This window comes from Amphiprion ocellaris, chromosome 5, assembly GCF_022539595.1.
Source record: "Amphiprion ocellaris isolate individual 3 ecotype Okinawa chromosome 5, ASM2253959v1, whole genome shotgun sequence".
Lineage (NCBI taxonomy): Eukaryota > Metazoa > Chordata > Actinopteri > Pomacentridae > Amphiprion > Amphiprion ocellaris.
The window spans coordinates 39429317-39441776 of NC_072770.1; the positions used below are offsets into that span (position 1 = coordinate 39429317).

Genomic DNA, 12460 nt, shown 5'->3' on the forward strand with positions numbered 1-12460 from the left:
TACAGGAGGTCCAGGAGGACTACAGGAGGTCATGGTGGACTACAGGAGGTCCAGGAGGACTACAGGAGGTCATGGTGGACTACAGGAGGTCATGGTGGACTACAGGAGGTCCAGGAGGACAGAGCAGCTCCTCTCCTCATCAAAGAGGAAGCAGTGGAGCATGTTGACAACATCCAGTTCCTGGGTGTCCACATTCCATCTGACCTGACCTGGTCTCTGAACACAGCTCACCTGGTGAAGAAGGCTCAACAAAGACTCTTCTTCCTCAGGAAGCTGAAACATGCTGGTCTCTCCCCTCAGCTCCTGATGAACTTCTGCAGAACCTCAATAGAAAGCATCCTCTGTCTTGGTGCAACAGTGTGGTATAGCAGCTGCACAGCTGAGGACAGAAAGAACTTATCCCAGGTGGTGAAAACAGCACAGGGGATTGTAGGAAGTCCTCTTCCAGACCTGGACTCAGTATACCGGGTCCAGAGGAAGGCCCGACGTATTGCTGCTGACCCCCTGCTGTTTGTTCCGCTTCCCTCGGGGAAACGGTACAGAAACATAAAAACTCTGATCTCCAGACTGAAAAACTGTTTTTATCCCAGAGCTGTCCATCCATTCCCTCTGAACACACAAGAGACTCACTATGTGCAATAAAGAAGTGAGTCTTGCACTGGACTGAACTTTATCACTCATCCTACTGCTCATGTGCACTAACTCTGTTTACATATTTATATCTTTTCAGTATTTTTTATTTTATTTGTACATAGTGTGCCTTTTTCTATTCTTTATCTATGACTGGGTGTCACCAATCGTAATTTCAATGTGTGGAAACACAATGACAATAAAGATTCTTGATTCTTTGTATTTGTCTGTATTCAGCTGAGCGGCCAGAAGGTAGAGCGGTTGTAACCCTTGGTGAACACTGGGAGGCAGTAGGACCCAGCGGGAGGCTCCAGGCTGCTGGTAATGAGTTAGAAGAAGAAGAAACCCGGCAGTTAACCCGGAAGAAAGGAGGAGTTTTGCCGCAGTGTCCACATGGTGGAGAGTTTTGGTGTTTTTTTTCGGTGTTTTTCTGGTATGTTTTTTGTGTTTTCCAGGATTTTAACAGCCGCAGGAGAACCGATAGAAGCGAAATGAAACCCGGAGAAGCTCTGTAGCGGCTTAAAGGTGAGTTTTTAATAAAAAATAAGGTTTAACTGGACGTTTAGAAGCTGACAGTTTAGCTTCATGTGGAGAAAATTCACAATTTCCACCTTAATTTAACTTTAACTGCAGTAAATAACCTGATAATAGAATAATATGACAGCAAAGTGTTTCTAAAAAGGTGTTTAAATCTTGAAATAATCCACTGTCGAGCTGTTCACCACCAGAGAGACACAATTTGAGCCTTTTATATTGATTATATGAATTATATTAAAACCACAGCAGCTGTTCAGTTTATAGCTAGTTGGTCAGAACTGTTAAAGCAAAAATAAAACCAATTCTGGACGGATTTTCTTGTGATTTTAACAAATATTGAGTCCACTTGGATGAATTTTGGACACGTTCAGGTGATTGTTGTGTGATTTTGAAGAAGTTTTTAAGTCATTTTGAACAGTTTTTGAGTTACTGAACAATTTCCAAGAAAATTTGCACAATTTAAACGACATTTTGAACAATATTGAGTAATTTCAGACATATTTCAAGGCTTAAACATTTTTTTGCGTTATTTCGAACAACTTTTGTGTCATTTGGAACAAGTTTTTTTTTAACTAATTTTCAAAATAAATAATAATGAATAATAATAAATAGAAAACATGTAGTAGATGGTTGGTCAGAACTGTTAGAGCAAAATAAAAAGATCTGTCTGATCAGTAATCAATACTCCAAAATAATAAAAACGTTTTGAAAATGAATTTTACAAAACTTGTTCCAAATGAAACAAAAGTTGTCCAAAATAACACAAAAAATGTCCTAAATTACTCAATTTATTTTAAAAAATTCTTGAAATGTGTCTAAAATGACTTATTATTCAAAATGTCATTTAAATCATCCAAATTGTCTTGGAAATTGTTAAATAACTCAAAAACTGTTCAAAATGACTTAAAACTTCTTCGAAATTACACAGTAATTCCCTAAATGTGTCCAAAATTCATCCAAGTGGACTCAACTTTTGTTAAAATTGTCCAAAAATCTGTCCAGAAAAAAAAAACAAAAATTGTCCAGAATTAGTTTTTATTTTGCTCTAATAGTTCTGACCAACCGCCTATCAGCATTAAAGTTCACCCACAATGACTTTTTAAAGTTTTCTCCGTCTTGAGACAGAATTATTCAAAAATTGTTGACAGTTGCTGAAAAGCTTATTCAAAATGACATGAAAGTCATCCAAAATCACAGAAAAACTCAGTATTGTTCAAAATAACACATAAATCATCCAAAATTACTTAAAAATTGTGAAAAATAATTTTAAAATTGTCCAAAAGTCCTTGAAAACTTCTTCAAATCATCCAAAATTACTTAAAAATTGTGAAAAATAATTTTAAAATTGTCCAAAAGTCCTTGAAAACTTCTTCAAATCATCCAGAATTACCCAAATATGTCCAAAAGTAGTCAAACTTTGTCCAAGTGGACTGAGCATTCGTTAAAATCGCACGAAAATCCATCCAAAAAGAAACAAAAAATGGTCCAGAATTAGTTTTAATTTTGCTAGAATTAGTTCTGACCACCGATCACAAGTTTTCTCCATCTTTAGATAGAATTAATCAAAATTAAAAATAAAAATTATTTCAAAAAACTTCTTCCAAATGACATAAAAGTTGTCCTAAGTAACAAAAAAAATTGTCAAAAATGACTCCATATTGTTTAAAATGTCATTTAAATCATCCAAAATTTCTTGGAAATTATTCAATAACTTAAAAACTGTTCAAAATGACTGAAAAACATCTTCAAAATTACACAATAATCACTGAAATGTGTCCAAAATTCATCCAATGTGATTTGACACTTGTTGAAAATCAAATGAAAATCTTTCCAAAAAGAAACAAAAGTCTTCCAGAATGAGTTTTTATTTCACTAGAACTTATTCTGACCAACCTCCTACCAACATTAAAGTTTACCCAGAACAACCTTTTTAAAGTCTTCTCTGGTGGATTATCAGAAACTAGAAACACATCCAGGGAACCAATGATTGTTTCTTCTGTCATAAACATTAAACTGCTGCATAATTATCCAAAAACACAGAATGTTTGGCATTTTTATTAGAAAAATTAAAACTATCAAAGTTGTTCTCTGCTGATCAGCTCACTTATTTAATCTTTATTTCTCTATTTGAGTTCATGAGTTTATAATTTAGCTTCAGAATATTTCCTTCATCCAGCAAAATGTCATTTATATTAATATTAATCATCAGGATCAATGTCTGTTTGAGGCATCGGACTGTTTCTGGTTTATGTGATTCTCTGATCTCAGACTGATGGTTGTTTTTTGGTTCTCTTAAAGTTAGAAACTTTTAAAGATGCTGAGTGATGCTGAAGCTGCAGAACTTCTCTCCTTCCTGACGCCGACGACTCGACGGGACGTCAAAGGACGAGCCACCGAGTACATCCTGGGACTGTCAGGACACCGGTGGGACCCCAGTTTAATATCAGCATCATATCAATACATTATCAATATAATATCAGTATATTATCAAGAAAAAATCTATATAATATCAGCTGTTTTCAGCTCCAGTATAAACACTGAACTGGTCCTGGTCCTGTCATCTTAACTCTCTGAGCTTCTTGATGCAGCTTTGAAAAAGTTTTTAGAGATCAAATTCACTCAAAAAGATGCAAAATCACCACAAACAGAACATTTTCATGACAAACTCAACACGAAATCATTTTATTACCTTTTGTCATTTAAAAACTACTAAAAATAAACTGTTTACATGAACCACATCCTGTAAAAACTAATAATTCTTTAGTCCTCGACCCAACGGTGAAGTCCTCACTGACTCCAGGTTCAGGTCCTTGAAGTCCATAGAGGAGAACGTCTCCCCAGAAAGTTCTAGAGTAGACCTACTGATAACTGGACAGTTGTCCTTTAGGTCTACTCTAGAAATTTCTCCACAACTGTCCAGTTGTCAGTAGGTCTACTCTAGAACTTTCTCTACAACTGTCCAGTTGTCAGTAGGTCTACTCTAGAACTTTCTCCAGTTGTCGGTAGGTCTACTCTAGAACTTTCTCCAGTTGTCGGTAGGTCTACCCTAGAACTTTCGCCAGTTGTCGGTAGGTCTACTCTAGAACTTTCTCCAGTTGTCGGTAGGTCTACTCTAGAACTTTCTCCAGTTGTCGGTAGGTCTACTCTAGAACTTTCTCCAGTTGTCGGTAGATCTACTCTAGAACTTTCTCCAGTTGTCAGTAGGTCTACTCTAGAACTTTCTCCAGTGGTCGGTAGGTCTACTCTAGAACTTTCTCCAGTTATCAGTAGGTCTACTCTAGAACTTTCTCCAATTGTCAGTAGATCTACTCTAGAACTTTCTCCAGTTGTCGGTAGGTCTACTCTAGAACTTTCTCCAGTTGTCGGTAGGTCTACTCTAGAACTTTCTCCAGTTGTCGGTAGGTCTACCCTAGAACTTTCACCAGTTGTCGGTAGGTCTACTCTAGAACTTTCTCCAGTTGTCGGTAGGTCTACTCTAGAACTTTCTCCAGTTGTCGGTAGGTCTACTCTAGAACTTTCTCCAGTTGTCGGTAGGTCTACTCTAGAACTTTCTCCAGTTGTCGGTAGGTCTACTCTAGAACTTTCTCAAGTTGTCAGTAGGTCTGCTCTAGAACTTTTTCCAGTTGTCGTTAGGTCTGCTCTAGAACTTTCTCCAATTGTCGGTAGATCTACTCTAGAACTTTCTCCAGTTGTCAGTAGGTCTACTCTAGAACTTTCTCCAATTGTCGGTAGATCTACTCTCGAACTTTCTCCAGTTGTCGGTAGGTCTACTCTAGAAATTTCTCCAGGGGACAGTTTCTCTAGAACCAACTTTGAGTATTCATGGATTAGTTCTGGTTCTATATGGGTTTTCAGCTCCAGTATAAACACTAAACTGGTCCTGATCCAGTGATGTTAACTCTCTGAGGGCCAACCAGTTTCTGGAGATTCTTTGCTTGTTTTTGTCTTTGCTTGTCTTAAAGTTGGACAGATAAACGTCTCATGTTCTCATGTAAGAACCTAAATCCTGAACTTCCTGTATTCAAAGCTTCTCTTCCTGTTTCCTGTTTCCAGTGATGGCTGCCGCTTCCTTCGCTCTAAACCCGATGTCGTCTCCGCTCTGCTGGTTCTGACCTCCGACCCGTCCATCGCCATCGTCAAGGACTGCTTCCACGTCCTGATCAACCTGTCGGCCGACGAGACTCTGCACCAGGTGACCGCCCATCCTTTACTGAATCCATTACTGATCGTTGATCTGGACCGGACAGACCTGATACGTCTCTGTGTTCTCTGTCAGGTTCTGGTGGACGAGGTTAAAGTTCTGCCGGTTCTGCTGAAGAACCTGGTGGATCCAGACTACGTCTTCTCTGATCAGATCTGCACCATCCTGTCCAACCTGAGCCGCCACGAGAAGACCTGCCGAACCGTGTTCAAGGTGAGTCCAGTCGGAGGTTCTGGAAGGTTCTGGAAGCCGCTGCTGGGATTAGAAAGGCAGGTTGTCTTTCAAACATCTGCAAATTAAACAGTTTGTCGGAACCAGAAGTTAGAAAAATAGAACATTGGGATCTTTAACTTTGCTATGGCTTCTCGATGCAGCTGTGAAAAAGTTTTAGAGTTCAAAATCACTCGAAAGAGATTCAAAATTACCACAAAAACACACAAAATTACCATAAAAAAACACAAAATTGCTGGAAAAGACAAAATCAACACAAAAACACACAAAAGCATCACAAAAAGAGACAAAATCACCACAAAAACACACAAAATCAACATGAAAACACTCAAAACCACTAGAAAACACTTTATTCTGTCTCATTTCAAAATCACCACAGAAACAATATTTTCATGACAAACTCAACACAACATCATTTTATTACACTTCTATCATTTAAAAACTACTAAAAATAAACTCTTTATACAAACCAGATCCTGTAAAAACTAATAATTCTTTAGTCCTCGACCCAACGGTGGAGTCCTCACTGACTCCAGGTTCAGGTCCTTGAAGTCCATAGAGGAGAACGTTCCCTAGAAAGTCCTAGAGTAGACCTACTGATAACTGGAGAAAGTTCTAGAGTAGACCTACCGACCACTGGAGAAAGTTCTAGAGTAGACCTACTGACAACTGGAGAAAGTTCTAGAGTAGATCTACCGACAATTGGAGAAAGTTCTAGAGCAGACCTACTGATAACTGGAGAAAGTTCTAGAGTAGATCTACCGACAATTGGAGAAAGTTCTAGAGCAGACCTAACGACCACTGGAGAAAGTTCTAGAGTAGACCTACCGACAACTGGAGAAAGTTCTAGAGTAGACCTACCGACAATTGGAGAAAGTTCTAGAGCAGACCTACTGATAACTGGAGAAAGTTCTAGAGTAGACCTACTGACAACTGTAGAAAGTTCTAGAGTAGACCTACTGACAACTGGAGAAAGTTCTAGAGTAGACCTACCGACAACTGGATAAAGTTCTAGAGTAGACCTACCGACAAATGCAGAAAGTTCTAGTGTAGGTCTACTCTAGAACTTTCTGCAGGGGACATTTTCTCCATAACCAACTGTGAGTATTAGTGGATTTATCATAGTTCTGGTTCTGTCTGAGGTTCTGTCTGGTGTTGGATGAACTGCCTCCTTGTCTTCAGTCCGTCGGGTTCATCAGGTTCTGCTTGTCTGTTCCAGGTTCTCCAGGAGCAGCTCGATGTGGCTCAGCTGGTGCAGATCTTCTGCACTGAAGGTTACAATCAGAGAGCTAAACTCCACTACCTGGGCCCTCTGCTGTCCAACCTGACGCAGCTACCTGAGGCCAGAAACTACCTGCTGGACCCGGACAGGTGAGTCGCCACGCCCACAGATACACCTGTGGAGGGAACGTTTCTGCATCAGGCTTCTAGAATGTAGTCGTTCTGATGAAACGAGTGGCGTAGAGAGTCCAGGAAGATGAAAAATCACCAGAAAAAGATGAAAAACCACCATCTGTGTGTTACTGTGTGTGTACAGGTGTGTAATTCAGAGGCTGCTGCCCTTCACTCAGTACCAGGCGTCGGTGGTCCGGAGGGGCGGAGTCATCGGCACCCTGAGGAACTGCTGCTTCGACCACCGTGAGTCTGGAGGTCCTAGAGCAGGAAACAGAACAAGAAAACAAAAAACAAAACAAGAAAAAAAAACTTATTTCAATGAACTTTTACCTTGAAATAAGTGAAAAAATCTGCCAATAGAAGAAGTGAAAAATGACTTGGTAAGATTTCTAGAAATAAGATATGATATTTAGAATATTGAGATCTTAAAATTAGCTGGGAAAACTTATTTTAAGCTCTATTTTACCAGGATTGTAAAGCTTAGGTGTCTTAAAATAAGCCAGACATGCTTAAAAAAAAAAGCAGTTTTCCACTCAAAAATAGATTTTCGCTTTCATGTAACCTCCTAATTTGAGATGTTTTAACCCTCCTGTTGTCCTCATTTACGGGCACCAAAAATATTGTTTCCTTGTCTGAAAAAATCCCAAAATTCAGCAAAAAAATTCCCCAAATTTCTGAAAATTTTAAAAAAAACTTCAGGAAGAAAATTCCAATAATTCCTTCAAAGTTTCCCTTAAAAGTTTTATTTTTTTAAAAAAACCCCAAAATTTGACAAGAAAATTCTTGTAAATATATTCAAAAAACGAGTAAAAATCTTCCAAAAAAATCCTAAAAATATCTAAAGTGATTCCATATATATCAGTAAAACTGCTAATATTTTCTTTAAGAACATTCACATAAAAATCAACCAAAATCCAGTGAAATTCGCTGGATTTTGGTTGATTTTTATGTGAATGTTCTTCAGAAACATTTTTAACATTTATTTTTTTTCCACCAAAAAATGTTCAAAGATTTCCCAAAAATGTTAAAAATGTGAACATCAGAAGTTTCACTGTGAAAATATTTTTTTTTCCACATTTTCAAACTTCAAAACGAGTCAATTCTGACCCGCAGGACGACACGAGGGTTAAACTTATTTTGAGTTTTCTTGTAAAATACAACTCAAAACAAGATAATTTCCAGATTGTTTGACTTAACAAGATATTTAAGATGCGTTGTCTTAAAACAAGTCCCTCCATCTGTTGAAATGTCTCTTATTAAGTGAATTTATCTTAAATCAAGTGGGATGAGACATTTTGACTGAAAATAAGACAAACAGACTTGGTAGGATTTAGAGTTTTGCAGTGAGGAATATAGCTGCAGATGCCACTTATCAGACACTTAGAATGCAGTCCTGACATCCTTCCTCAGATAGTTTTACCATTTAACTACTGGTAAAACTAGTAGACTAGACTAGTGAAAACAACCATTAGAGGTCTCTTTAATTCAGTTTGAGCTAATCGGAATAAGATTCCACTGATCAGACACTTAGAATGCAGTCCTGACATCCTTCCTCAGACAGTTTAAGACCATTTTAACATTTAACAGGAGCTAATCTGGACTCAAAAGTCTACTTCTAGTTATCTTTAAAGACTGACTGTATGGGATTCCACTTGAAGACATTTCCAACATAACCCTGATGAATTCAAGCTCAGTTTCAGAATCTTTTATTCTTCACTCATCAGTTTGCTCTGAGTTTCGAGTGTAAACTGTCCTGTTGATGGTTTTACTAATTCCTGTCGCTCTTCTTGTAGTGAGTCACCCTTTTTGATGGCGTCTGATACGATGTTGCTCCAGAACGTCTTTTAAACTCTAAGGATTGACCTGAACTTTGAAAAATCTGTTCAGCTCGAGTTGAGAGGAATTAAAGATTTGGTGAACTAGAAATATGACCAGTCAGAATTAAAGTGTAGCTGCTTGAGAATGGGATTAAATCGAGTCCTAATAAGAGAAGTGTGGATATCTGCAGCTGAACTGTAGATACGGTGCCGTGAAAAAGTATGTGGAGAACAGGAAGCAGAGAGTAGAACCATTCTAAATGAGAACCTGTTGGCAGGTTTGGAGTTCAGTGAGAACGAAGACACCTGAAGCTTCAGACGTTTTAGTTTCTTCCTTCAGACTCCGTGTGAAGCTGAAGGGACTGATGTTAAGCCGTCTTTTTAAATCTGCCATGTTGACACCCAAACATCCCATAATCTGCTCCCACCTGTGCAGGGCATCATGAGTGGTTGCTAAGCGACGCCGTGGACATCCTGCCCTTCCTGCTGCTGCCGCTGGCCGGACCAGAGGAGCTGAGCGACGAGGAGAATGAAGGTCTGGAGATGTATGGTTTAGTTCCTGGTCTGAAGCTGTTAGAGTTTCTAGTAAACAGCAGCACATCTAAATGATTAGAAACTCACTAAAAACAACCAGAGCCTAAAAAAATATCAGTTCTGAGCTCCTCGACCCAACTGTGATCCAGAGTTTAACATCTGGACTCTCAGTGGTTCCAGGTTTTAGGCTTTTGTTCAGTAATAAGACGTTCAACTTTGGTTTTTCTCTTCTAACCAAATCAGTTTCTGGGTGTTTTTTGTTCATGTTTCGGGATTTTTCTGTCTCCATCCTCTCTCCTGTTGGTCGGAGTCACTGAAGACTTCATGGAGCTCAGAGTTTACAGTTTCTTCCAGGACCTACAGAGGTGCTTTAGATGAACTATCAGGCTTTGGTTGGTTCTCCACATCAAGATGCTTCAGTTTGTGGTTGTTGGTGTTTAGGTCTGCCGGTGGACCTGCAGTATCTACCAGAGGACAAGAAGAGGGAAGAAGATCCAGACGTGAGGAAGATGCTGCTGGAGACCCTGCTGCTGGTAAAGACCTCCACCCTTCAGCCAGACCATGTTCTTCTGCTCAGCTTCTCACCATCTGTCTCCTCTCCAGCTGACGGCCACTAAAGCCGGCCGACGGACGCTGAAGGACAAGAACGTCTATCCCATCATGAGGGAGTTCCACCGCTGGGAGAAGGACGTCCACGTTGCTGCGGCCTGCGAGAAGCTGGTCCAGGTAGGAACATCTAGTCTGGTAGCTCAGAAACAGGGAACACGTTTGGTTCTTCAGTCGGTTCTCCAGGTGGTTGCACGGGGTTTTAGTTGATTGACTCGGAGTAAAAATACGAAAACTGGAGGTTGTGTAGAGAAACAACGGGATTGTTCAACTGGACATCTCTGTAGGTTCTTGAAGACGTTCCACCTCTCATCCAAGATGAGCGGTGGAACGTCTTCAAAGACCTACAGAGACGACGATTATTATTTGTTATATGACCTGAAAACACCTGAAGACCCACGAAACACTAAATAACTCAAAAAACAAGCACATTGTCCAAAAATGACAGGTAATTGGTTAAAACTACTTTAAATTTGTCTCAAACTTTGACCAGAATGACTCAAAAATAACAAAAACCCAGAATTGGTTCAAAACAACGAGAAACGTGTTCAAATAAATGCAGCAGAAACAGAGAACAGAGGATCTAGTAGTTGGAGATCCATCCAGCATGGAGGAACATCTACAGATGATGAGCAGAGGAGAGAGGAAACATGGAGATAGAAAAACATCTACAGGATGAGGAGAGAAAATGACCACAAAGAGACACAAAGCAACACAATGAACACACAAAACGACCAAAACGAGGCACAAAACGACAGAAACAAAACACAAAATGACAACAAGACGACAAAAACAAGATATAAAATGACAGAAATGAGACAAACGACAAAAATTAGACAGAAAATCACAAAAATTAGGCAAAATGACAAAAAATGAGACACAAAACAACAAACGAGAGACGAGAAACGATAAAAACAAGACATAAAATGACAGAAATGAGACAAAGCAACAAAAATGAGACACAAAATGACAAAAGCGAGACACAAACGATGAAACATGGAGATAGAAGAACATCTACACGATGAGGAGATAAAACGACCACAAAGAGACAGAAAACAACACAAACAGACAAAAAAAAGACCAAAACAAATGACCAAAATAAGAATCAAAATGAGACATGAAACGAGACGATAATGTGCATGAAACGTGTCCAAGTTGACTCAAAACTTGCATAAAATGGTTCAAAATTTGTCCAAAAATGTTGTAAAATTGTCCAAAATGACACAAACCTGTACAAAATGAGTTAAAAAATGTTCAAAAACAACTAAAAACTCACCTGAAATTACATAAACGTTCACAAATTAGACTAAAAATGGTCTAAAATGGTTTTAAACCTGTTCAGAATGGCTGAAAAATATTCAGAAATGCCTCCAAATGTGTTGAAAACGATCCTGAGAAGAAAATCAAAGCTGGAAAACTGGATGAAAACATCTCCAGACTCTTCTAGAAGAACAAAATCTTTTCCTAAATCTTGTCCAAACAACTAAAAACATGATAGAAAGGTCCTGGACCTGATGGAGCTGCTGGAGATGTTTCTGCTCAATGAGTCCTGGAGTCGTGAAGCTGAACTTGTTCCATCTTGGTCACTGCAGGTTCTGATCGGAGACGAACCGGAGTCAGGGATGGAGAACCTGATGGAGGTGGAGATACCTGAGGAGGTGGAGGAGAAGCTGAAGGAGGCCGATGCCAGAGAGCAGGAGGAGCTTCAGAAGAACCAGGAGGAGCTTCAGAAGAACCAGGATAAATCAGGGAGGACAGACTGATGCAGTAAAACTCACAAAGCTCCAAATCAGAAATAAAACCGGAGAACGTTGAACCTCTGGACCCCAGAAGCTGCTGCTGGGTTTGAAAGAAATCACCAGAAATATTTGTGATTTTTAGCTTTTTATCCGTTTTATCAGTAAAATAAGGAAACAAATCCACTTTATTCTGCGTCTCATTGACAGATGAGCCACAAATCAACAGGTTCTGTAGAATAAGTGGACCTGGATCCATGCTGAAGAAAAATGAGCAGAATCACTTCAGACTGTCATTAATGACCTTCATGAACTTTTGTTTTCTCACAGTTTAATTAATATCCACTGAACGGTCTTTTTTTTCTCTTTTTGAACTCCTGAGCTGATCTGTAGACAATGCAGGAGTTCAAATAAACATCTGTCAGAAGTTAACAGTGACTCTTTTTCTTATTTTACTTTATTTCCTCTCAGCTTCTTGTATTTTGTGTTTCTTCATCTCCAGTAACTTTATCAATGATCAGAGTTCTACCTTCATACTGAGAATATTTCCAGAGTTCCAGGTCCTTGAAGTCCATAGAGGAGAAGGTCCCCTGGAGAAAGTTCTAGAGTAGACCTACTGACAACTGGAGAAAGTTCTAGAGTAGACCTACTGACAACTGGACAGTTGTCAGTAGGTCTAGTTTTTGTCATTTAGACAAATTGTGAGTAATTTTGGATGATGCTTCTGCAGCCGGCAGTCTGTGGGGTGCACGCCAGGGCTGCTACATGCAGCA

At 39.2% G+C, this 12460-nt stretch overlaps 1 protein-coding gene across 2 annotated transcripts; it reads left to right on the forward strand.

Annotated features, from left to right (window-relative positions):
- The first annotated feature begins 987 nt into the window (after window positions 1-987).
- hgh1 (HGH1 homolog (S. cerevisiae)) lies at window positions 988-12119 on the forward strand. Of its 2 annotated transcripts, none has more exons than XM_023262117.3 (10): window positions 988-1155; window positions 3466-3591; window positions 5221-5359; window positions 5444-5581; window positions 6819-6970; window positions 7137-7237; window positions 9248-9346; window positions 9787-9878; window positions 9949-10071; window positions 11544-12119. In XM_023262117.3, exons 2-10 carry the CDS (start codon window positions 3482-3484, stop codon window positions 11712-11714), a joined length of 1125 nt encoding a protein of 374 aa, XP_023117885.1. In that variant the 5' UTR covers window positions 988-1155; window positions 3466-3481; the 3' UTR covers window positions 11715-12119. The 2 variants fall into 2 exon arrangements, with proteins under 2 accessions (XP_023117885.1, XP_054866818.1); XM_055010843.1 differs by having other exon boundaries at window positions 3470-3591.
- Window positions 12120-12460: the final 341 nt, after the last annotated feature.

Coding starts and splice junctions, on each gene's coding strand:
- hgh1 (XM_023262117.3), top strand. CDS start 3,482: ATGCTGAGTGATGCTGAAGCTGCAGAACTTCTCTCCTTCCTGACGCCG. Junction 3,592..5,220: donor CTGGGACTGTCAGGACACCG/GTGGGACCCCAG, acceptor TCCTGTTTCCAG/TGATGGCTGCCGCTTCCTTC. Junction 5,360..5,443: donor CCGACGAGACTCTGCACCAG/GTGACCGCCCAT, acceptor GTTCTCTGTCAG/GTTCTGGTGGACGAGGTTAA.